Raw genomic sequence first — 25,845 nt, forward strand, 5'->3', positions numbered from 1 at the left:
TTCAGGGCAGCGCCGTATGTGTTTTTTGTCCGCGGAATTTATTACTGCGAGGGCAGTGTTGGACCGCCCAGGAACTACGCAGAACTGTTCTAGATGGGCACATATAAGAGACTGCAAAAATGAGGCTTGAGCTGCACCGCAGGTTCCAAACCATACGCGCCGATTTTTCAAGCAGTGATTTCTGAAACCAACGACATGACCCAGCTAGCGAATGATTTTGCGAACTATGAGTTCACTAACATTGTTACAACTCCTGTCGTCTTGGAGACTTTGCACTGTCCGAAGGACAGCGCTTTCTCGCTGCGCTCTGAGGCTTGTCGCCATCCTATATTTCTAGCACAAGGGTTGACGGAACTTTCAAGGCGGGGAGTCACCAATCGAAAGGAGCGCGCTTGCATCAGCGACAGAAACCTCCTAACATATATCTGCGTCTGTCAAACTCTAAGGTTGTAATGCGTACAAACGTAACGTTTTTCATTCAAATATTTACCCGCCGCGGTGGCTCAGTGGCTAAGGCGTTGCGCTGCTGAGCACGAAGTCGCGGGTTCGATTCCCGGCCGCGGCGGCCGCTTTTCTGATGGAGGCGAAAAGCAAAAACGCCCGTGTGTACGATAGTTCGGCGCACGTTAAAGATCCCCAGATGGTGAAAATTAATCCGGAGCCCTCCACTACGGCGCGCCTCATCGCCTGCGTTGCGTCGGCGCGTTAAACCCTACAATCCATCATTCACCCTCCTACAAGCAGTGGGCGAACCACCTGACGAGCCCGGACCTTGGGATCCAGCGTGAACTGATGAAGAGGGCCTGGACCGCCAGCCGAGCTCAGGGTATCCCGGAATAGGGAAGCCTCCCACCGGGCGGGTGCCCTAACATCTGCACCAGCTTGACAAATAGATTTATTCATCATCATTCAAATATTTGTGCTAGTGTGCATATTTTCGTGCATTCAAACCTTCCATAGAACTAAAATGCGCTTCGTATGATGCGATTGTGTTTATATATCACTTACCTTAAACTTTTGGAGTGTTGAGAATGCGGCTAAATTAAAGTGATTGATTGATTGTAGGGTTTAACGCGCCAACGCAACGCAGGCGATAGGGCGCGCCGTAGTGGAGGTTCACCGGGTTAATTTTGGCCACCTGGGGATCTTTAACGTGCGCCGATATCTCGTACACACTACAAATTTCGGAGAATTTGGGGATTAACGAGAAATGATCTCTGAAAAACACCTTCCGAATTTCACAAAAAATAAACTCCGAAAACGCGGAGGACCAGTTATAACCGGAGCTACCAGACGTGGCCGTCTCTACTTTCATGATGCGTACCTTGGTCTACCGGCTTTATTTTCTATTATATTCCAGTGAACATTACTCAAGCCGAATGTGCCGGTTTTAGACAGTTTCCAATGCTTCGATTAATTCGAACAATGAGTCTTTGTGATTGTTTTCGCTATTTTGTACAGCAATTTTTTTTTTACGCCCGTTCGCCCCAATGACCCCTCATCCCGCTTACTTGGTGTACAGTGGCTAGAATTCTAGCCGCTGTACTTGGTGACCACATTCCCAGTGACAGAACGCGTCCTAACACCACTGCATGCGTACAACAGACGGGAAGTGCCTTAAAAAACACAGTGGAAGAGTTATCGAAAAGAAATATACAGTGTAGCCCGGTTATAACGAAGTAAGCGGGAATCTGAAATTTCCTCGCTATAACCGCTTTTTCGCTATATCTGGACTATTATAAGACCGCTATAATTGGGACGGGAAATCAAGATCACTTCGTTATAACCGCTATATCGCTGTAAGTGGGTTCGTTATAAATGGGCTACACTGTACTCCAATCCCTTCCCAACCTTTCAAAAGAAAGGTAAATTTTCTTAGAATACATACTGGCCCGAAAAAAAAATTTAGATCACAAATTAAAATTTTACGCCGAATTTGTCCGAAATAAAAATCAAAAACTTAAAACCCCACATACAGCCACATCTGGGGCGAGCATTGATCGAACCATTATCTAAAATGAGTCCTGGTCAAAATCAGCTACAGCTCAGACGAAAACCAGAACACGTAGCTGCAAGGAGTTTATGGAGTGCGTAGGGTGAAAGCTCCAGCGGTTCAGGCTATATATTGACGGTCGGCCATAACAGCCCCGCATACTTTAAAAACGCGTGCATTCCTCCCTCAGCGTTAACCGATTTTGCATAAGTCAGTATGCAACCTGCGGGCGCATAATGGTCAGGGGATACCGTTAATGGTTACTGCTGGAGGGTGGCCAAAAGCCTCTTCTAACTATTCTGAAAAAAAAGAAAGAAAAAAAAAAAAAGAAACGGTGCGCTCAATGTGCGTGGGCTACTGTATTCCGAACGTGCAAGGACAAAAAAAAAAAGCCATATGAAATAGCCTGAACTACCTAATGCGACATGACGTACGGTCTCACTAGACGTCAGCGCAAATCGTCTAACGGCGTCAAAGCGACCAAGCACCATCAGATGAGCAAAAAACACGACAATCGCAAGTGCCGGACTGTCTAGTCAGACGGTCGCTCCTAGCTGCAACGCCTACTACAAATCAGCTTTTGAAAAGCACGATTCGGCTGGCGACCGGTGGCGTGATGTCGGATGCGCGGAAGCAGAGAAGACGTACATGACGGCCAGGAGTCAATCGACCGCCAAGATGTGTTGTGCGCGCGCGAGATTATATCCTGTTTTGTAGGCGTGTCCACAGTGACCGCGGTGCCGTGCCTCCTCCAACCCGAACTCGCCGCCGCTCCCACCCGCAAACCCCGTTAGTGACACGGTTAACAGCGAAAAATACATTTCATTGTTGTCGCAGTGCAGATTATATCCCTTAAATGCTGCCAATATTTCGGTCGCTTCTACCGTAATTAAACCCGAAGTAAACTTCACATTGCAAAGCAAGCCGCCTCAACCGACAACCCGTGTAGCCTTTTACGGATTGCCAAGTTGAGCGTTCCGCACAGCACGGAAGCACTCGGCACCCGTAGCATTCACACAGGCGCGTACTCACGGATCTGTCGGGCTCTTTTTTGATCGCCTGGCCGACTTCACACAGCGTCGATGTGTTTAGCCCCGTCTTAAAACACGCCAATTACAGGTAACAATTTCACTCCGCTGGCCGCAACTAGGCTTGCGTCCACGCTCGGTTGTTCATGGGAAAAGACGTTCAGCAAAAGTAAAGAGATATATACGTATTTAAGGGCGCGGGTAGCGCCATCTGTTGTTAGTTTCGTTTGCAGTGTCCGCCGCCGAGCGCCTGTTTTGCTTGTACAAGCTATATTTGCACCGGTACAAATATATAAGCTGCTACGCACGCGCACTGACTGTCAAAACGTAATATTTCAGGCTTTCATTGTTTTCCTATTCGCACGCAAAAAGAAGGCAGCAGCATTACGGCAGAAGTGTTAACTGGTTTAAGCACATAAAACAAGGTTTAAGCCGCATTTCTTGTTGGAAAATGCCAACGTATTCAGCATTTTTTTTCGTTAAGAAACAACTTCTTAAATCGTTCGACAAATCTCACGCATGATCTCTAAATCGGCTTTATTTTCACTAATTGGAGGCTGCCGCTATCATGAGTACAAACCTACGATCACTCGCTCCTTTTATCTGTCATGCTGTCAAAACTTCTTTTTCTCTGTTACAATTTATCTGAAGTATTACGTTTAACGGTAAATTACCCATACCTATTTCCGTTCTCCCGCCTTTCTCCCGATACGTTCCGTTCTTGGCGTGGCTCGCGCGTAGACCCTCGCCTTTGCGCGCGAGCCAACGAAAGTGCAGCCAAAGCCAGCTGTGTTTTATTTCTCTCTCTTTCGCTACTTTCGCCTTGAGGTCGCTGCTAATCAGCTTTTACTGGAAACTCCCGCACTCAGTAACGTCTTTACAACCCCCAGTAATAGAACTTGTAAAGTTAGACATATGTGTACTTTCTTCGTGAGCTATCAGGCATATGTAATCCGAGAAGTTGCCGATCCGCTCCGTTTTACCCATGTTAGTCCTAGCTCTTGAACCACAAAAACAGCTGTCCGTGATATCGACATTTCGCTGTTCCGAGCTGTTACTGGTTTGGTCCCTGTTCTGTGGTACTAGCTTGCAATGCGTTTCGTGAGATGGGACCATCCTCATGCGGCGTGCTGCAGGTAAGCTTTTAGCGAAGCACAGGGAGCAGAATTTTTTTCGCTTGAAGATTTGCATCTGGAAGGTAATATAAGCGATAACGCCTAATTTCTGTAGTTAGTGCATGAAGCCTTGTGCAGTTTCCTGCAGAGTGTGCAATGCTACCTAACGCTTAATTTGCTCCGTTTGTAAACTCGCACGTAACGTTTGTACGTTTTGGGATCTATTGGCGTCAGGTTCATATCACCTGCCGCCTGATTTTGGAATTTGAGTATGAATTTGAATGTCACGCAAAACGTTGGTCGAACACATTTGGGCTGGTACATTTGTTCGACACAATGACATTTTGAAGGTTACGAAGCGTCGAAAGCGTTGGCATAGATTTTTTTTTTACTTTGCCTTTATCACAGTAAACTTTTCCGGCAACATAACTCTGCGTACGAGATCTCTTTTTGTTGTTGTTGTTGTTCCGCTTTCGTAGCGCCTATTGTGAAAATGGTAGCTGTAGCTCTCAGGACTTCTTGAGAAGGTCATTCGGGACTTGTTGCAAGAAAATACGATAAAGCTAAATTGCTGTAATCCTGTTGTCTGCGCAGCTTTTACCAAAACAATATACCGTCGTCTGCGACGGTCCTGCAGCAGTTCGAATGATTGCTTGTGATGAAAGAGTCAACACTGATGCGTGAAAGATTCCGTTACATCGACCGAAATATTATCCGTAAAACGAGCTGACATTGTCATTGTCAGAAATCCCGCTCCCCGTAGGGAATAGGTTACAGTGCAAAAGCTGTTGCTAAGAATTGAACTGTTCTGAATGAAAGAGTGGGCAAAACAAAATGTTTTCATTCAGGGAAAGAAAGATGTGGAAGAAGCTGGGCCATTATTTTGGCCGCAATCAGCAAAGAAATGTTGAAAATCTGAATAACACTTTTTTCAACATTGTATCACGACTTGTGAGCTGCAGTAGCTATTATGCTACCAAATTATCAGAATTTTTGCACTGCGGCAGTTGCATACATGTTGGTTCTTTAAAAGCAATTTTTTTTTTGTCAGACTAGCATCTTATGTGCTTTTTTTTTTCACAAGTAAATTGTCACGCTCAAATTACACTTATGTGCTTCAACACCAGGGTCGTTTTAGGTGCCTAATCAATACGTAGTGGCCCCAGCGAGGGCTTTTTTTTTTTTTTTTTTTTTCCTGACTGAACCACAATGGTACCCAACATGTTGCTATTTGAACGTAGGTTTTCCACTGGCTTACTCCTGTACAATTACCGCAGGAGTCAGCCAGCGGTTTGTCCGAGAAAATTGCTTTTCAGCAAAATTTGTTTACGTAACTCTTTGCTATAAAGGGACACCTAAGTGAATTGGTCATTGTGTTCATCTTTGCATTGAGCAATGAACTCGTGTATTTAATTATTTGTCTGTTTAACGGATGGTTAGAGTCTTTGTTTATCTCTAAAGGGTACTAGTTGAGAAAACACCATGCGCTGCTATGCTATCAGAGCCCTTAAAGGGACACTGAAGTGATTCGTAAACATTGCGGGATTACTAGCGCAAATTGTAGTCCGGAGTCCATAGGCCATGTTTCGACCACTCTGAGTGCGTTTACGCGAATTTATTTAATAGAAAAATCAATTCGAAAATGCTGTCCTCTCTGCATCCTCGCCCATTTTCTGTGGCGTTTTCGTGTGACGTCAGGAGGAGATGACTTGGCTTGACTGCGCTACTGCACGGCTCGCCGACCTTCCGACAGAACCAGTCGGCCCAGCGTTTAGTCCACCGGCCGCCGACGGGTCGTCGCAATTCGTTCGCTCAGTTGAAGCTAAGCCACGACACGTTTGTGAATGGAAGAATGTGCCTCTCTTTACTTTGTTAGTTTGTACACTGTATCTAGCTCCAAGTGCAGGTCGCTCCACAAAAGCGCTGCACAAGCGCACATGCGACGTGCTTCGCTGACTGGTACGCTAGTAGGAAAATCTAAGGCCACTTGAAGGCAGGAGAAGAGTCAGCGAAGTCAATATAGGTACTAAGGAAATAAAATCAACTGGAACTTTTACCATTCAGCGCAAAACTAGGGAGCAGGAAGCACTTTTTTGCGCTGGGTGAACAAGCACAGCGGTCAGCAGCACGACCACACATCTGCGAACGCTTTTCCGTCTTAAGAAATGCATTTGCTAGACGTGAGATATTGTGGAAATTTGGGGGACGCTTACTGCATGAGCGCTATGCAACAAATAGTCACCTAAGCTGCTTGAAATGGTAAAACTAAATAAAAGTGTAAACTGGTTATACATTATATACCTTATATTTCCAACGCTGGCAGCGCTGGCCTGTGGCTGAGTGGTCTGGAGCGCTAGGTATGTTATTTTGCAAGTCACAAGTTCGAATCCCCGAGGGTACATTCTTTTCTTTCTTTCTTTTTTTTGGTAAGTTGACTTTTTCGTTTTCGGCCAATGTTTTCTATACTGAGTTCACCATTTTTGGGCCGTAACGTTCACTGCTCCACGAACTAGTTCACAGAACGCGTGCAGGCTGACACTGACGCGCTAGCGAGTTCTCGTTGGTGTGCTGTTGCCGTAAGCCCGACTGCTTGCGGGCAGTGGGCACAGGCCAGAATCAAGACTCTTCGCCTTTTTGCACACTTTTTTACGATACAGGCATAAGTGAGGCAAGCTCCAAAAATGGGGGAAAAGCACATGGCATTTGAGCGCCTGCGGGGACGCGGAGGTCGTTCATCCACTGCGTAGGCCTCGGGTAGTGATTGCTATGATTCCAAGCCATCCTGGGAGGCTTATCTGAGGCATTTTGATTGATTGATTGTAGTTTTTAATGCGCCGACGCAACGCAGGCGATGAGGCGCGCCGTAGTGGAGGGCTCCGGATTAATTTTGACCACCTGGGGATCTTTAACGTGCGGCGAAATCTCGTACACACGGGCGTTTTTGCTTTTCGCCTCCATCAGAAAAGCGGCCGCGGCGGCTGGGAATCGAACCCGCGACCTCGTGCTCAGCAGCGCAACACCTTAGCCACTGAGCCACCGCGATCTTGGGCATTTTACACCTGACAACATGGCAGAAGCGCGGTACGACGCTTACTGAGATATCGAGAATGCCCATCCAACGATGCTGTCGGATGTCAAGCATGTTGTTTTACAGAACCGAAACCGAAACTTGTTTGAATGCTAATCTTGGACATCGTCCAATCACAGTGCATCTCCTCCCGTTGTCACAGCGTTTAGTTGGTGCGGCCGGCGCAGACCGCGCATGGTAGTTTTTCTTCTTTCGCGCTTTATAAAATAATTACCGGCTTATCAACCGGATAAACGGTGAAAAGTTTGTTAATTTGAGCCAGTCTATGCAGTGCATGCAAAAATGGGAGCTTGACAAATTCACTTCAGTGTCCCTCTAAAATTTTGATTTTTCAACCATTTCATGAGTGCTGCCATCTTTTTGTTTGTTCACACGCACGTCACACAGGTTGAGCATGAAATCCGCTAAACTTAGTCCTGCAACTTGGCCTTGTGTTGCCATGGCCGATTTCAACAAATTGCCGGAGCAGGGGCGGGAGGAGTGCAAGAGAAATGGAACTTTATTTTATTGCTATAAAATGCATGGAAATCGGCCAAAAAAAACTCGAAACAAGGCTCCAACTTTTTATGTTTTATTCTGGTGAGGTAATTATACGTTCATTACTTACTTCAATGGCCTTTTAAAGGCCAACTGCACTCAAAATTCCAACCTCTTGGAAACGTAATTTACATATAGTCTACCAAAAAATACTGCAAGATACAAAATATGAGTGCTGAAATGCGCGTATCCACGGCGCAGACGACCATCAGATATTGGGTATTTCTAAACCGAAATTGAGGGGAGCACGGCCATTACGGCCAAGCTGAAGTGATGCTCCAGCCGGCCCAGCCGGCGATCGAGCGGCCGCACACGGCCGGCCGGCTGGGGTGAACCTGCGTGCAACGCTCCGCAATCGCCCACCGGAGCTTGACCGGTTCCCCCGGCTGGCCGTAGGAAAAAGCGCGGGGCCGGCCGCAATATCACTTCCGCTTCGGGGCTGTTTGCGCAATCCGCTGGCAGGTGCATCGTCTGGGACGAAGCTATTTTAACCGCTTCTAATTAATTAACCGCATATTTCACGGGGCTACCAGTCATGTCACAGCTGGTTTGGTGGTATGTACTGTACATTCAAACTAAATTTGGCCGACTTGAAATTTGAGTGCAGTTGGCGTGCAGCTTTCAAAGGAGGTGAAATTTGTACCCAAATTTTGTTTTGCACCAGTTGTATGTGCAGTTATGGCTTTCTCAGATTTTTTTATATACTATATATATATTTTCATGCAGTGGAATAAGCTTGTGCTCCTGTATTCTGATACAGGCTACGCGTTAAAATAGTACTCATGGCCAAAGGCAATTAATTAACCACAATGAATGTTCTGCCAAGATGTCAAGTGGTTTGCACGTTGCCTGATATCAGGGGCTTTAGTGTGCTTCCTTGTGCACATGCAAAAGCAGCATTCATGTAACATATACAATGGAATCTAATAGTGCTGTGGGGGCTATATGAAATTAGAACACACCACATTCTCAATTTCTTTCTGTGGAGGCAGGATATTTCAATGGCTTGTTCATCAAAACTAGGTGCAGTCATTGTACGGTGTAAGTGTGGTGATATTACACCCTAATTTCACTGGCACGAAAATTGGTGTATTTTATGTGTTATACATATTCACATCTTTGTGTTAACGATTAATTTTGGCTCATCTGTATCCTCTGTTATAAGAGCGCTCACGTTAACACTGAAATCTATGTGCCAGATTTCTATTGCATGAAATAATAAAAATGCATGTGTCATGTGCAACACTCCTATTACCTTGTGATATTGCTAATACGTTTTTCTTGTGTGCACAAATCAGTAATAAAACACTGTGTAACTGCAGTTTGTAGCTTGCCAGTAAAAGCAGCAAAAGAGTGCTACTCATCTGCAGTAGCTAGTGTGGAGGTTGGAATGAAAACCACAGAGCAAGGGCTTACACAGTTTTTTGTGTGTGTGCGTGTGCGTGCATTCGTTTTTTTTTTTTTTTAAGGCAGATTCTCATGTTCGCAATTGAACATTCTGTCTGACCTATTCACTCAAACATGGCACACCAAATGGTACAAGATGGCTAGTTAGAGTTGAGTTGAAAGTCATCACAACATAAAACCTGCTCTGTATAGGTTACACCAAGTACTTCAGTAATTGCAGTGAAACAGCGGGTTAGTTGTGTCACCAAGAGTAGAACTTAGTGATTGCGTAGCAGCTGGCGGAACCTGATGCTGCACGGCGCAATCTTGCAGCTTCAATTCCTGGCCACAGTGACTGCAGTTTGGTGGAAGTGCAAGGCACAAATATCTACATTTTATTTTTCGCAGCAGTTTGGCGGTTTGGTGGTGGCGTTGTAACCGAACAAACGATGGGAAGACTAAAAGAAAACGGAGGAGGAGAGTGTTGCGAAATTGTGAGGGGGAGGGCGGTTCGCCGAGGTAGCACAAGACGCTCCTCCAAAAGTGTGAGGGAGAAGGCAGTATGCCGAGCCCGTGCCAGACGTTTTAAAACCACCCTCGGCGTCTAGCGGCACCAGAGAAAGGAAACGCAAAACCAGGTATCCATGACAGCCAGTGTCTTGTTCTTTCAAGTTTACAAAAAGCACAGAAGCCCAGATTGCACTGCATGCTGCACGTTCATCGGTCCTTCAGGTCTTTCGTTGTCATCGTCGTTGCATAGCTTATTTGAACTACGTGACATTTGCGCAGGAGGTTCAAACACGATTTACAACAACATGCTTGGCGGCGCCGACGCGCTCCGAGATAGCGGCAGAGTAATGCGCACCGCCGTGCGTCCTATGATCCTGCGATCACTTGCTGGGACACAGCAGCTATGCGCCTTGACCGAGAAGACTGCAGTTCATGCTGCGCACAAATTTTGTATTAGGGAGTATTGTAATCCTCGGGCATTTTTCACCCGCCGCGGTAGCTCAGTGGCTAAGGCGTTGCGCTGCTGAGCACGAGGTCGCGGGTTCGATTCCCGGCCGCGGCGGCCGTTTTTCTGATGGAGGCGAAAAGCAAAAACGCCCGTGTGTACGAGATTTCGGCGCACCTAAAAGATCCCCAGGTGGTCAAAATTAATCCGGAGTCCTCCACTACGGCGCGCCTCATCGCCCGCGTTGCGTCGGCGCGTTAAACCCTACAATCAATCAATCAAATCGGGCATTTTTTGATATTTGGGTACACAACAGCAAAGCCCATGTTGTCCTTGTTAGTCCAGACGCCTGCACTGAAGCATGTAGCCTGCTTTATAGAAAAGGCAGTGTTTTGGGGCTTAAAGCTTCAACTTGAAGCCTAGATATCTAAAGAAACATTTGGGAAATGTGGAACTTGCTAGTTTTGAAAGCAGAAATGCAGAATGGGCATTCCTACGTTGTACAGTCACCATTGAAAACCTACAACCATTGAAGTTAAGCCATTTCCAACACACTCTAAAATAACCTGTGTTTTGTGCTTAGATCAACTGATAAAACCAGAATTTATGCAGCATTTGGTGGATATAAGCAATTACCATTTTACAAATTGATTTAGAATGAGGGACAGGTGCTTGCTTACGTTGAGAACTTTTCCAAAAGTGCAGTTGTAGAAGCTTCTGTGGGTAAGGTGCATGCAGAGTAGTGCTCTCCCCTTGGTCTTTTGTCTTGACATGCTCACTGAGAAACCAGGTGTGTCTTTTATTCCCAGGTAGCACTGCCAGCGGTCTCGTCGCGATCATGATTCTACAGCAAGGCACCTCTTCATACTGAGTGGACAGCAGCAAGCAGGAGTGAAAAGACATCAAGTTGCGCAGGGAATCACACAGCACAGGATGAAGGAAGTCTCAAGGCACAGTGACGGAACAGTACCTGGGTTCCGAATGGTTCACTTCGAGTCTCCGCCACATGCCAACGCACTCCTCAATGGCCTCAACCTGTTGCGAGCCCGGGGACAGCTTCTGGACGTGACTCTCATTGCCGGTGGACGCGAGTTCAAAGCCCACCGTGCCGTGCTTGCAGCGTGCAGCGACTACTTCCGTGCCATGTTTACAGATGCCATGCTTGAGAGCCGTCAGCCCGAGATTTGTCTCAATGGAGTCAGTGCTCAAGGCCTGCGTTGTCTGCTTGAATATGCATATACATCGCGGCTGGTGCTTAGCTTGGCCAACATTCAGGATGTCCTGGCTACAGCCAATCATGTTGGACTGACCCCCATTGTCGAGGCCTGCTCTTCCTACCTCCAAGACCAGCTGGACCTTGACAATTGCATTGATGTCGCTACACTTGCAGAAACGTACTCGTTGCGAAGGCTCCGCAAACGAGTCTACCGCTTTATGTGTGCAAACCTGCACCAGTTTGCGAAGACACCCGAATTCCAGCGGCTCTCAACGACGCAAATGGAACACCTGCTTGCTTGCGATTTCCCTGTGAACTGCCCCGAAGGTGATGTGCTTTCGTTTGTTCTCAGCTGGGTGGCCTGCAACATAGGCGATCGCCTCTCTCAGGCACGCAAGTTGGTCTCGTACGTGTGCTTCTCGGAAATTCCAGCATCCAAGCTTGCCGAGCTATGGGACTCGCCAGTGCTGCAGTGCCTTTTTTCGCGCAGGATTCCCCCCCACTTGTCGGGCATTGGTGGCCAGCCGCCCCCGAGCCTTGTGAATACTCGAGGCATGGAGCTGGTGCTGCTCAAAGTGGGGGGCTTTGGCCTGTCGGGAGTGACAAACGAAATCACCTACTACCTGCCAAGTGCCGGCCGCTGGAAGTACCTCACCTCCATCCCGCACGTCGAGCAGTGCAACTTTGGCACTGCGGTTCTTGGGAATGAGCTGTACGTGGTGGGTGGCTGCTTTAACCAGAGCCTGCACCAGGAGAATGTGCACCCATTCGGTTTCCGTTACAACGCCCTGGCCGGGGAATGGTCTACCATGGCCCCCATGCGCTGGGAGCGCTGCCGCTTCGCGCTGTGTGTGGCACGCGACCACCTGTACGCCGTGGGGGGTGCAGGGGAGGTTCTGGGCGATGTGGATGCCCCCGAGGATGGGGAAGCCCACTGTGAGCGCTACGACCCGCTCGCAGACATCTGGATGCCCGTGGCCCCACTGCCTGGGGCACGAACGCAGCACGCTGGAGCCGCCTGGGGCCCCTACCTGTTCGTTTCGGGTGGCCTCAACGCAGACTCGGTTCTCAGTGCCCTGCTTCGCTATGACACGCGCAGCGACAGCTGGGAAACGATGATGCCCATGTCCACACCCCGAGCCGACCACTCCATGGTGGTCTACGGTGACCGTCTCGTGGTGTGCGGAGGGTGGTACGAGGATGGCGGAACAGGCACGCGAGTGCTGGCAGAGTCTGTGGAGTCGTACGACATCGCTGCAAATATGTGGACAGCTGTGACTACTGTGCCAACTCCACGGTACCACGCAGGTGTGGCAGTGCTCGGATCATGGCTCTACACTGTGGGCGGTTTTCACAGTGACACAACATTTGACAGGGCTAGTGGAATTGTCGAAAGGTTTGACCTAGATGGGAGTCTGGGGTGGGAGGAAGCGGAGCCGTATCCTCAGGACATCTGGGAGCACGTGTGCTGTACACTTTTTGTCCCTCGCTGCAGAGATGACCTAGATGTTATCTCGGACAAGACCTTGATGTGAGCTGTATTGATCACTGTTAGGCGACACTGGTTTTATGCTAACAGCAATGCACCGCTTTTACAAATTTGGGCTACACAGAAAGGAGCTGGGCTGTGGGAACTAGAGAAAGCTTTTTTTTTTCCCTTTCCATGTCTCTTACAGCTTATTTTAAACATTTTTTAGGGGGATGTTTAGCTGCATATTTTTTAAGTGTTCGTCTGATTTTGCATGTACCCACTTACTGTACATGCATATACTTAGCTTAGTTTTCCTGTATTCCTAAAAGGGGCAATGATGTCTGGACTTGCAAGAGGATATAACGAATGCCTGTAACTTTGCACTCTAAAAGAGTTGGAAAGACAGTTGGGAATTTCCACTACAATATCCCTAAAATGGGCCTCTGCTTCTGCTCATATATTACAGCTTTATGGAGGTTATAACAGTTGGATTGGTTTGTCATCAAATATCAAACCTGCTTAGCATGACTAGCAGAAACATGAATGATGCCTATGTAAAAGAAATTTAGGTCCCTGATGGCAGTTTTTAGCCCTGAGAGTGCATTGTTCCTTATGCTCTTTTTTACTAACTTAAATGACAGGCAATGCACAATGAGGGCTTAAGACGAGAAGAGCCAAACCAAGCACTGCTTCAGTTCTTCTGTCATCTCAGGTTGAATGGCAAGCAGATTTTCTGCTTGTGCAATCAACTGTACATTTCTGCTTGTTGGCATCTGTACATTTTTTTACAATGCTGGCAAGAATCCTCTGGCAAAATGCAAGTGAGGTATTATTGGTAGTGACATTTTAGCATGTTGGTTATTATTATTCATTATTTGGTTTGTTGAAGTCTAGAGTCTTAGTTTTACTGTAAAGCGCAGTGCAACAGAAAAAACATTGCTCTATTAGCGGCCACTACACAAGCTACGATAATGTCATGCTGATTTGTAAGGACTTTTCATACTTTCTCAGCCTTGAAAAATTTTGTTTTTGGCCATTTCACGGTTAGAATCGGCATTTAAATGCAAGTGTAAGGATGCATCTATGAAATCGGGGGAACCCTGTTTGAAGCCTTCTTATTTTTCTGTTCGTAGCTCACGAAAAGGCTGATGTGCAGTTGAGGGAGGGGACGATGTTGGGCCTGACGCCCTGCTTTGAGGTCTAACGCCATCAGCCAGTACCTGCAGCTCAGCGCACACTATAAAGAGTATGGGTACGACCTCTCACGAAGCAGAGTGCTTTCATAAATTACGCTGCTGCAATTTGGTCTTTTGCTGCTTTTTTGCGGGAATTATAGATGCCTATCCTGTGTAAAAATGTTCAAATGCTCCTGTGACTGATTTTTACGGAGCATGCTGCCTAATGGTTTGTGTACTGTCAAATTTCTTGTGTTTTTTTTTTTTCACACTCTAATTGCCCCTTATCCCAGGAGTATTGCAGTATTTGCACAAAAATAAACGGCTATGCCAGAATGATGGAAGCCAGTATTCAGTACTGTCAAAGAGCATGCAGTTGAGAGCTCATCTTTTTATTTAATATAGAAATAGATAAGGGAGGGGAGGGGGGGGTAAAATGCCACACTCCAAGTGGCTTGCAAGCCCAGATCCTTTCACATATAAATTGTCTCACCATTCCGCTAGTCTTTGTATTTTGGACCGTGAACTTCAAGAATATAGATTACCAACTTGCCCAAGCGCCAGCTTTGACATAAAAATTATTTTCAATTGCCGTATTTACTAGATTCGAAGCACCCCCCTTTTTCCGCGATTCCTTCCCTCCCCCCCTCCGCGATACTTTTTTTTCGCGGCCATATCTCGATGAGACGGGTGCAAGGAATAATGTTTTATTTGGGAAACATTCAAAAGGAAAATAGGTACAGACAGTAAACCTAACACTTGCGTCTGATACTCAGTCCACCTCCCTACCATTCGAGTACATTGTGCCGTGTGGGCCACCGCTCTCAGTACCCCCCAGCAGGTCATCTTCTATCCCATTAAAGTGAGTTGTAATTGGAAACTCCATAAATAACATGGCCAGAATGTCAACTCGGGCCCGCTTCCACGTGTCTGAAATCCACGTTGCGATGGTTGCTTAGAAAAGAGGGTGCTTAGATTCGCATGCAAACCTTTTTTTACACATTTCCCGAAAAGTAGGGGAGGGTGCTTAGAATTGCGAAAATACGGTAATTTTGGCTGGCACCAGAGTATTTGGAGGGGGGAGGGGGGGAGGGGTTGAAAGAAAGGGATGTGTGACTTCGCAGTTCTTTTCCTATTCCTGCCATTTTTGAACCATAGCGTTTCATTGCTCTCCCTGCCTTTGAAAGAAACTATATGGAGGCTGGTGTCATTTGCAAGATGAACCTTAATGAAGCCTCATTTGCCCTCTTACAGCTTCATTGATATCTCAGCAGTATTCATGTGTTCATCTATCAGTCAGCATTAAGATACCAAAATATTTTTGTGGTAGGCGTATTTTTGTTAATATATCGCAAAGGCGCCGAGACATGTTTTGGTATTATCACTGAGGGTGCCTACCCTGTTTTATCTTTCTGTGTGTGGGGTACATATAGTTGCAGTGAAATCTGAAGCTTCTAGAATGCTCGAAAGTATCAAATTCATTTTTCACTGATTGATTAGGGTGGTTTATGCTTTATAACCGTTTGAACCTTGGCAGTTTCCCTGCTCCCTTGTCCCCTTGCATTAAGAACTCGTGGTTGACTCTTTGTGTATTACCAGTTTCGTAGCATTCATAATTAGTTTCTGTCGTGATTCTGCTCTGAAGATTTAGACCTGTTATCACCGAGCATCTTCAGCTTTGTATTTACTGCAACGTAAAAAGCCAAGAAGCCATGACAAAGCTAAAGCCATAAAAGAAGCTATAACAGCTAGGATACAGATGCTACACGTTCTATGCTTCTGCAGTAGATATAAATTTGCAGTTTATTTAAGGTGCTACACAGGGAATACTAATTATCTTTGCTTTAGACCCATGCACTAACGAAAATTCTCTCGCTGAGGCAACATAATGTGATACCAGTTATCAGAATTGTTCATCTGTTGTTGCCACTTCAACTGTGTAGCCTTTATATGTTGTTGGAGTTGAAACCGTAAAATCCTATAGTATCCTGTGTGTGTATGTTATTTACTAAATGCACCAGCAAATGTTATGTTGTAAGAGATCGGATCCCTTAATACCATCTATCTTACGTGTAACTTCTATCTTGTCCTACACATCATAGGTAATGGTACTTTCAATAGTTCGTTACTTCACTTCTGCCAAATTTACTCTTTTGTTATTATTGCACATTAGTTAATGCCTCGCTGTTGCTTTTTAGGGCGAATTTTTTAGAGACGGTAGACTTTCTTAAGCCACCTAAACACGAAAATTTTTGGTCTGTCCGTCACTTGATTTAGCTTCCCAGCCAAAAAAAAAAAAAAGGTGAAAGAATGCTTGAACACGAGGTGTGTACTATGGGCAAGACGTCCAAACTACTAAAGCTGCTGCCGTGGCTCATATGTGTCCACATTCAGTGGAGAGGGAACAGGTGTATTTGAGGCAAAATAAAAGTACATGATCAAGCATACCGGCATTCGTGATTAGGAATGCATGTTGGATTAGTTTTAACTATAGCAAATAAAAAGTTAAAGATGGTGTGGAAGGGAGACGAGAGAAAAGGAAGCAATAAAACAATTGTTGGCTCGAGCTGCTTCAAGCGCAACAGAAACCAAGTCCCAACAGATAGTACTCGAGCAGTCCTTACGTGGTCCTTACGTGGTCCATCATTGGAGGAGCGAGTGAGGAGGGGCAGAGTGTGAGGGGTCAGAGGTGGGGAGAGGAGAGGGAGTTCCAGGGCAGGGTTGGTGGATGACTGTTGTATTTTGACGTCATTTGCAGCGAGGCTAGCTAATACACGCCCAGTTTTCCAGTATACATAGTAATTTCAAAGAAGTGAAGTTCGACCTCTCCAGTGTAATGCTTCCTGTGTGTTATAACTGCTCTTGAATGTGAAACTTAGACTGAACTGCTCTTGAATGTGAAACTTAGACTGAACTTTAGTGTATTGTTTTTATCAGTGCTACAAAATGGGGCTTTTTAAAAAAGGTTGAACTGCAGGTGTCTGGCTTAAAATATTTTGAACTAGGTGAAGCATGTTGGTTTCAGTTTTACTTATCTTGTGTTCACTTCTGCTACAATGTGTGTAACACTCCTTTGTGGTATCTGTCACGCTAGTGTTTGCCTTCTCCGGTCCGGGTATTTTCTCCCATTGCCTAGCAATGGGCGAAAACTGCGCTGCTTGTGTGCGGCATCCTGGCAAGACATTTCACTTGTCATTTCGGTTGTGAAAATTTTATGACAATAGTTGTTACCTGTAGCTTAGCTATTTTCCTTTTGTCGTGAGGAAGGTAGCACCGTACCGGCGCCGAAAAATATTTTTATCGTGTCGTTTCGGATGCATATAAATGCTTCCATTCCACCACTCGCATTTTGCGGAAAGTTGGCTAGTGATTTTGTGAAGAGTAAGACAACTTCAGTGACAAAGAAAACTTTGTGCCACATTCGACAGAATTGTCAACCTCAACAACAGTTCAGAAAAGGAAAATAATTTTTTATGGTTAGACATGTGGTAAGCCTGGCATCCACTCTGGAGGGGTGCCACATTTAAAAGAAATTCCACTGAAGACTCATTGGAGCCAAAAACATGCTTCATTTAAGTGCTTATAACCAAATTTTTTAGTGGAACTTTTCTTTATGGGGCACTAAAAGACCCATAAGAATGCCAACTGGAGGGGTATGTAGCCAGATGGCAATTTTTACCTGACCAGAAATGGTTCAAATTGCTTGTCGTATTAGCATTAAACTGCCATGTGTAGTCCATTTGCATGCCCCGCATCGTGAGGGCAGGGCTATGGTCCAAATTATGGCTTACTTTGTCTGTGGATGTCAATGAGTGCATTTGTTCTGCGGTGCCCCATAATGGAACTTGCAGTGCAGTTATTTTTCTTGGAATGCTGTTAGCTAGCTTTCTTTTTTTTTTTTTCTATTTTTGTCACTTTCTACTTCTCCGAGTACTGGGTTCACTTATTTTTATAAATTTGCCATTTTGATGTGAGCTGTTGTAGAACTGTGTTGGTTTCATCAGTGTTGATGTTCTGTTGTCGTTATGTGTGTACAGTATGCAATGTTACGTACTGGTAGAAAGGTCAATAGCAGTGGTTTGCTTTTATTCTCACTTGTCCACTCATTGTGGCTGCTGCCTTTGTAAAAAGAAATCACTCCCTTTCGTTTATTTTGGTGCAAAATGAAGAGTAAAATATTGTGCTGTGTTAGTGCCACGGAGTATGAAACAAGACAGGGGGGGAAGCTTCACTGCCTGGGATGGCTAGATAACGTCGCAAGCACTAGGCGCAGGTTAAGCTAGCGGAATCTGTTGCAGGGGAAAGAATTGTGTGGACGCCACGATCGGCATTCTGCTGTGCAGCTGAAATGCGGCGTTGTCGCAGAGGGAATGTGGCTACTATTAGCTTGTCCATCAGTTGCTGCTGTCATCTCCTTCGCTGTGGGAGCTGCGAAGCTTCGCAGTCCACATTAGTATTCACTGTGACATTTCGGGTCACTCATCCACGTTGCCGTCGCTGCAATGGGCATTTCGCCTCCTAAATATATTCTTGCACTGTGGTTAGTGCTCCTAAGCACGCACTGAGATGGTCATAGTAATGGCAGCTGCCTTCACAGGTGTTGTGAAATAGAGAGCAAAGTTAACATGTTCCACAACCAAAATTGAGCGCAGAAAATGCCTATTGACTTGCAGATTTCATGCCTGGTAGAATATAAGCTTGGTGCTGTGTGATACCTTGGCCGGTGGTTTGTGGTGGTGTTACACCTCCTTTCCCCTTGACATTGGCTCATTCATTGTGACAAATTGTGGCTGAAATTCTTTCTGCTGAGAGAAAAGTTTGTCTAATATTTCTGCATTTTAGTTGCATTGTGTACGTGAGGGGAGACAGTTGGTTTTCTGCTTCCTTAGATATTATGGTGTATGCATATAATACTTGGCACAGTGGTACTATGCAGTTTGCCTAGAGTGGTCAGGGTATTTTATTACGTGCCCCACTATTTTGTCTGCCAGTCCGCCAAAGCCACCATGCAACAGAACTTGTCAACTCGTTGAAGGGTTCAGCGCTGTCCCCTCTGTGTTTGTCTACGGCAGCAAGCCCTGAGGCAAACTGTTACGAAATGTAGAAGTATGCCTTCCGTGGTTTCTTTCTGCTCCCTTTGCTTACCGTACCCAGGGGGTTGTGTCCACACTGTTTGCTATAAGTCCTGTGATTGGATAAAATTTTTGAAGTTCTGTAGAACTGCTGGTGCATTGTTCATTTCCAAAATTTGTCGTTTTACAAGCATCCCTTTAAAGCAACCTCAGGTTGCTATCAGATCCATAGTAGCTTGTGGTTTGTACAATCAACCAAACGGGTTGTGTGATTGAGAATCTACAGAACGTCTTTTTCGTTCCTGCTTCCCTGGCTTTTCTTGTTGCTTGCTCTTTTACTTTGGCGCAAGCTGGAGCCTTCTGTTGATGGAAGTAGTTACTGTAGAAGTTAATTAGTGCCCTTGCCTGCTTACAGTGCTTTGAAGCTTTAGAGTGACCATTGTGCTGAGCCAGATCACCATATATGTCGTCTGCATTACGAGGTCGTCGTGCTCATGATAGCTTTTGCAGTGGCTAAACTCAAGGGTCTGGTTTAGGTGTAGTTTTGCATTGACCATGTGCTGCAGTGCAACCAACAACTGCACCTTATTTGTCCCATCTGCATTTGGCTAAGTAGGGCAACGTTGAAATGCTACTGTATTGTTGGTACAAGTTTGGTTTGACGTTCAGAGAAACGGGTGAAAACTAGCCTTGTCTAGCAGAGCTAAGGGTTATGAATTGGCTGCTGTTGCACAGCCTTCAAACTTCTTGCATTGGTCTGCTGACTTAAACTTGGAGGTTTTTATTGAAAGTTGGTGAATGGTGTTGATCGTAACTAGAAAGACTTCGAATGGTATAATGTTTTGACTGCCAGAAATTTCTTTGCTGTCGTATATGTGCCAGCCTGTGCAGCTTGTGTCTGAGGCAAAGAAAGAGCAAATCTGCTTTAGAATAACAGGCGTTGTAGTTGATCTGGTGTGTTGGCTTTGGGGGCAACTGGAGTTGCAGACAGCAAACAAAAAAAATGGTTCTGTTCCACCAGTGATTGTTAGCACCCGCGCTTATGTCGTCTGCTGCTTGCTTCAAGGATTTTGTTCCATGGCAGTCTGCTTTTCCAAGAAGGAAATGTGTACTTTTATTCTGTTTCTCTTTCCCTTTGTGTCTTTTATGTGACTAATGTGGCCCTTACAATGCACCACACATTTAAGTGACTATTACCACAACATGTGGCCTTGTGTTATACTTCTTTTATGTCTTGCTGTACACTATGACATTGTAAAAAGAAGACTCTGTGATACTATTTATTAAATATTGAAAGTTTACTTCTAATAAAGTGTGTTGGTATCTTTTTGCTCACTGGAACTAGTTTGCCCTCTGACCAGTTATGTATACTTTAGCCCATAATGGTCATTTTGATGGGGCTGAATAGTGCGCTCGCGTGGTTCCATTGTACAGGGTGTTGCAACATAGAATCAGCTTGGTAGAAGTATTTTTAGCAAATCACTGGCTTGATTGCACTCAAATTTTTAACAAAGGCTGTATTTTGCTTCCGTATGTGTTCAGCAGTGCAGGACAGGAGTGGTTGGAAGTCAATGGGAGAGGCATTCATCTTGCAGTGGACCTGAGTAGGCTGTTAATGATGATGATGTGTTATTTTTAAATAGCACAAAACAGCAGTGCTCGGGTTTTTTGCAACTAAAGAAAAACCTGTTTTCCCCTATGGGGCACAGACCTTTTTTGGCTTTTGCTGTCCACGTGTAGCAAAAAAAAAAAAAAAAACGGAATCCAGTGAACTTTGCACTCATAAGCTGAAACTGGTGCTTATTTGATTCCAAAAGAACCAAAGAATTCTTGTTGCCTGTATGTATTACGTTGTAACATATGGGGTTCTAAAAGCAATCGTGAAAAATTTGAGCTTAGTTGGGCAGCTGGTTTCATCAAAATATTGTTTAAAGGGGCTCACTTAATGTTGCAACACTCTGTATCATTGTTTAGAGCTTTCAAATGGGTTATATATTAATTTGAAAAAAGGACAGCCTAGGAAACTTGTTTAGTGAAGTAGACAAAAAGAGAGGAGGCTCTTTATTAGAGGAGAAAGCAGAAGTCTGTTGGCATGTGTTTACTGACATACTACTCTTGGTTGGGAAAGGTGACATTCCCTTGCGAGATAGGTACAAGCTGGGCACATTGTGTGCGATACGCGTGGTTAATAAAATGTGACAGGCTGTGCACTGCACCTAAACTGACCTAAAAGGTACCAAACCACCCTTATTTGCAGAAACAATGCATAGAATTGATACAAGAACACTTTACAGTGAAAATAATCATGGGACCTGCAAAATTATTAAGATTGCAGCAGCTCGAACCTAGAATGTTAGCATCAGAACCAGCAGTCCTACCTCTAGGCTAGAAAAAAACAAACAGCAACTTCCTTTCAAAATAATGATGATGAAGTTGAGGTTAAATGGCGCAACACAAGTTTCAAAATAATGAAACAAATGGCGGAAGTGTTGAAGGCAAACATGTAGGTGGTTAGACGGAAGCCAGGGAAGTACAAAGTAAAATGTGTTTGAGGAGAGGCAGGTGGGAAGAAATGGCCATGAAGGGTACGCACTTAATGGCAGAAGACTACCGGGATGCTGATAACAAAATGCAGACGAAATGTTAGGGGCTACAAAAAAATAAAGGGAAGGAGGAAGGGAGTTTGGTTGGTGGAAAGGCAGGAAAAGAAAAACATCAAGGGGGTCAGGCAAACAAGGCATTACACAATTTTACTATAGCACTAAATGGAGCCTATTTCTTATTGAAGCTAGAACTGGCCATGGGGCAAATAAAACAGGATAAGGCTTGTGTATCCTGTGGAAACAATACCAAAACAATCAAGCACTTAAAAACGGAATGCCAAACTATCCATACAGACTGGAACGGGAACTTCACCTACCTCAAGCTCTGGGTTTTGGGGTTCAGAGATGCCTCTGGATCGTTTATTTTGTGCAGCCTATGAAATGGCACTTGTGGCCTTGCCTTCACTGGTTGAGTACGGCTGAAGCGATTGTTTCGGCAACACCCGAAGTCATTTAAACGACACTAATCAGTCACTAGGTGCACACACACCGTGTTCATACACTGGAAGTGTTGATATGGGAGGTTTAACAGACTATGCGGTATTCGTTGAAAAGTTTAGCGGTCAATTTCTTCGCTTGGCAACACTGGAAACGGCCACAGACATGGCCGATGCGCCATGGGTACGGCGCAGCCTGGTTAAGGTTAGAGTTCCTGTATATAGCTCCCGCAGGGAGCTATATACAGGAACTCTAGGTAAGGTGGCCTGGGCCAACGTTACTAGGCCACGTGGCCTGGGCTACTGCGGCCGCACGCCGAAGAAAAAAGACACCGGCGTGCGTCATCTGCTCCGTTCCAATCCGATTCTAAACTGTGGCGCCAACAGAGATGTTATTAATCGCGCTCACAGTGAACTCGACGCAATACTTTAGGTGTCTTCGATTTTACTGCACTCGCTGCACTCATTCAGGTAGTACAGCACTCGTCTCTTCGATTTTCGAGTGCAGCGCGCGGCGCCTGCACTTTTCTCTTCGATTTACCGACGGTGCAGAGAGTGCAGGATGAGTTCACGCTTTCCCTGCACCTCCCAGGGAGGAGGTGCAGAAGCAGACGACAAAAGTGCAGGACCGGTTCTGCAGTGGCGGCGCCTGCGCTGAACTGGCTGAACTCATCCTGAACTCATGCAGAAAGTGCAGGCCAAATCGAAGAGACCTTTTGTGTTCGGCGAAGAGTTCGTAACGTGAAACAGTGACACAGTCGTGCTTAGCTGGACAAGTGCCGCCATCCCGCGGAGCCCGACGTAACGAGTTCCGGCGCGCCGCCGGCAGCAAATCACGGAGGCCACGGGTACCACGGGCGCACTCACACGGTTGCATGGATGAGGACCGTGCGCACAACATCGCCTAGCAACAGACGCTTGGCCACAGATATGCCGGCGCACACTTGGTTGCCTGCATGCATTCCACGCAATTGAATACCGAGGAGTGTGTGCTACCGACAAATTTTTTGCATCGATCCATCAAAAGAACAGAGAACAAAAGAGTAGAGAGGCCTTTGCAATGCTGCCTACGTTTCCAGGGATACGTCAATTCGAAGGACGGCTCACAACCTGCCTGGTAATGGGAATGACGGCAACGGAGTGTAAGTGTCGAAAAAAGCGACAGGCAGCCAATGCTGTTGCTAAAGCAAGCAAACGTGCCCACTGAGGCGGTTGAAGTTCTACGCACAGTTGGCACGGTGTATGAGAGAGACGCGAAAAAGACCGCTGGCAGAGATGTGAAGCTGGAGCCAGACTTGCCCATCGAGCTGAGCCTCGTATTCGTGAAGGAGAGGGACGAGATGCTCACGTATTCCTAAAGATCCACCAATTGATATTCAATAAGAGAGAGAGAGAGAACAACTTTATTGAGAGCCTGCAGTTATGAAGACGCGGCCACGACGTCGTAGCAGTCTACCGCGTGTCGTGGCCTGCTCGCGCTCCCCCCGGAGAGGTTGCGCTTCCGGGCCGTTGGCGAGCGAGGGCGGCTGCCACCTGCTGGACGGCCTGTAGTTGGGTATAGTATAGTCACATGAGTTCATGGCGGTTGTGATGTTGGGAGGGAGCTGCTCTTGCAGAGCTTCGATGGGGTGCGATTGACAGTTCCATAGGAGGTGGGCGGTCGTTGTGCGGGCACTGGAGCACAAACGGCACGTATCTGTTTCATAGACACTGGAGCACACGTGTTTAGCTAACACTGGGGTGAGGAGAGATATTGTCTGTAATTGTCTGTAGAGCACATATTCTTCTCTGGAAAGCCGCGGGTGAGGGGGTGGGCGAAGGCGTCGGGTGAGACGGTACCAGTCCAGGATGTCCCCGTAGGTCGTAAGAGGGGCGGGTTCGGCATAAGTGGACGACGCAGGTGGGGAGGCCGGACTTGTGGGCGCCGCGCGACAGGTGAGCTCGCGCGCAGCGGAGTCGGCCTCCTCGTTGCGATTGTCCAGTCCGGTGCGGAGACCCAGACGGCCTACATGTGCGGGGAACCACCGAAGGGACACTGGTAACACACGGGAACGCGTAGCACTTAACATTTTCACCGCACGGGCACACACTTGGTTCGTAGCGTAGCGGAGTACTGCCGTCCGCGAGTCGCTGAGGACCATGGTACAGTCGGGGGTTGGTGAGGGCCAGGGCTATAGCCACTTCTGCTTGGTGGGGGTCCGCTGCCGGGAAACTGCCCGCCGTGCGCATGGCACCGGTGGTGGCAGTAATGGTCACGGCGACATAGTTGTTGGGTCGATGTGGGTAGGCGGCCACGTCGACGTAGAATGCTCTGGTGTCGGAGGCGTGGGTAGTAGTGAGGGCCTTGGCCCGGGCGAGCCGTCGTTCGGGGTTGTGGTCCGGATGCATGTGCTTGGGGATCGGATTGACGTGAAGCTGCTGGAGCAGGTCCGGCGGGAGAGAGGTCGAAGTGGACGGGGGCTGCTGTCGTGGGCAGATGCCGAGGCGCTGTAGAATGTGACGGCCTGTCCGGGTCTGGGAGAGCCGTTCGAGCTGAGCTGTGCGCTGAGCCTCTGCAATCTCGTCGAGTGTGTTGTGGAGTCCCAGCTCAAGGAGTTTGGCGGTGCTAGTGTGGAGGTAGAGTCCCAGGGCGGCTTTGTAGGCTTTGCGGATGAGGGCGTCGATCTTGGTGCGCTCGGAGACGTGCCAGTTGTGGAAGGCGGCAACGTAGGCGACATGGCTAAGGACGAACGACTGCACGAGGCGGAGAAGGCTAGCTTTTTTCATGCCGGCGTAGCGGGTAGAGATCCGACGTATGAGGTGGATGGCCGCGGTTGTTTTGGTGGCAAGCTTGGTGACGGTGAGTCCGTTGCGGCGATGGGAGTCGAGATGGAGGCCCAGGACGCGCAGGGTCTGGACGTGGGGAATGGCGGTGCCGTCTTGCGTGTGGAGAGTGATGCTGTCGGCCGCAGAGGCACAGGGCCGGCGACCGTGGGAAGGTAATATCAGTAGTTCGGACTTGGCTGGGGAGCAGACCAGGCCCGTGCCTGCTAGGCAAGCTTCAACAACGTCGATGGCGCGTTGTAGTGTGGCTTCAATGTGACCGTCGCTGCCACCTGCAACCCAGAGGGTAATGTCATCGGCGGAGATGGTATGTCCGATGTCTGGGATACGCGCGAGGTGGTTGGCCACGTCAATCATCACTAAATTGAAGAGCATGGGGGATATCACAGAGCCCTGCGGAGTCCCGACACTGCCAAGGGACTTGGGAGGGAGTTTGAGATCGCCGGCATGGATGGTGGTAGTATCGCCCGAAAGGAAGTCCTTGATGTAGGAGAAGGTGCGACGGCCCATGTAGAGTCGAGACACCTGAGCAAGAATGGCGGAATGATGGATCTTGTCAAAAGCACTTTGGAGATCGAGGCCGAGGGCGGCACGGTTGTCAAAGTTGCGGGTCGAATCGTCGATGATTTCGTGCTTGAGCAAGAGCATAGCATCCTGGGTCCCGAGCTTCTCGCGAAAGCCAGTGAGGGTATTAGGGTAAAGCTCGGCCGTTTCGAGGTTAGAGCTGCCAGCGCTTGAGCAGTACGTGTTCTAATACCTTGCCTACACACGACGTAAGGGAAATGGGGCGAAGGTTGTCTATGTGGGGGGGCTTGCCGGGTTTGGGTATGAGGACCGTCTTGGCGTCTTTCCAGCGTTTGGGGAGCCGGCCTGTGCGCCAACAGGCGTTGTAGTAGCGGGTGAGGGCCGTGACGCCCGAGTCGGGAAGGTTTCGCAGGGCTTTGTT

The 25,845-nt window shown here is 47.1% G+C and overlaps 2 protein-coding genes across 4 annotated transcripts in view; one reads left to right on the top strand and one right to left on the bottom strand.

Moving 5' to 3' along the window:
* The window catches only part of LOC144149979 (plasmolipin-like), a 66,604-nt gene extending 63,407 nt beyond the window's left edge, over positions 1-3,197 (bottom strand). Inside the window, exon 1 of one of the 2 annotated variants that reach the window (XM_077681750.1) lies at positions 3,026-3,197. The gene's annotated coding sequence lies outside the window, so the exon portion shown is untranslated. The remainder of the gene's footprint in view (positions 1-3,025) is intronic. The other variant, XM_077681744.1, reaches the window with a different exon arrangement.
* Positions 3,198-3,795: 598 nt separating this feature from the next.
* Positions 3,796-20,365, top strand: LOC144149995 (kelch-like protein 26). Of its 2 annotated transcripts, none has more exons than XM_077681770.1 (2): positions 3,796-4,157; positions 10,893-20,365. In XM_077681770.1, exon 2 carries the CDS (start codon positions 11,036-11,038, stop codon positions 12,851-12,853), a length of 1,818 nt encoding a protein of 605 aa, XP_077537896.1. In that variant the 5' UTR covers positions 3,796-4,157; positions 10,893-11,035; the 3' UTR covers positions 12,854-20,365. The 2 variants fall into 2 exon arrangements, with proteins under 2 accessions (XP_077537896.1, XP_077537887.1); XM_077681761.1 differs by having other exon boundaries at positions 10,912-20,365.
* The last annotated feature ends 5,480 nt before the right edge of the window (positions 20,366-25,845 follow it).

The sequence above is a fragment of the Haemaphysalis longicornis genome, unplaced genomic scaffold, assembly GCF_048455015.1.
Source record: "Haemaphysalis longicornis isolate Haplotype H1 unplaced genomic scaffold, Haemaphysalis longicornis Haplotype H1 scaffold_1, whole genome shotgun sequence".
Lineage (NCBI taxonomy): Eukaryota > Metazoa > Arthropoda > Arachnida > Ixodida > Ixodidae > Haemaphysalis > Haemaphysalis longicornis.

Bases quoted from the DNA above. Each gene is read 5' to 3' on its own strand.
- LOC144149995 (XM_077681770.1), top strand. From the start codon at position 11,036: ATGAAGGAAGTCTCAAGGCACAGTGACGGAACAGTACCTGGGTTCCGA.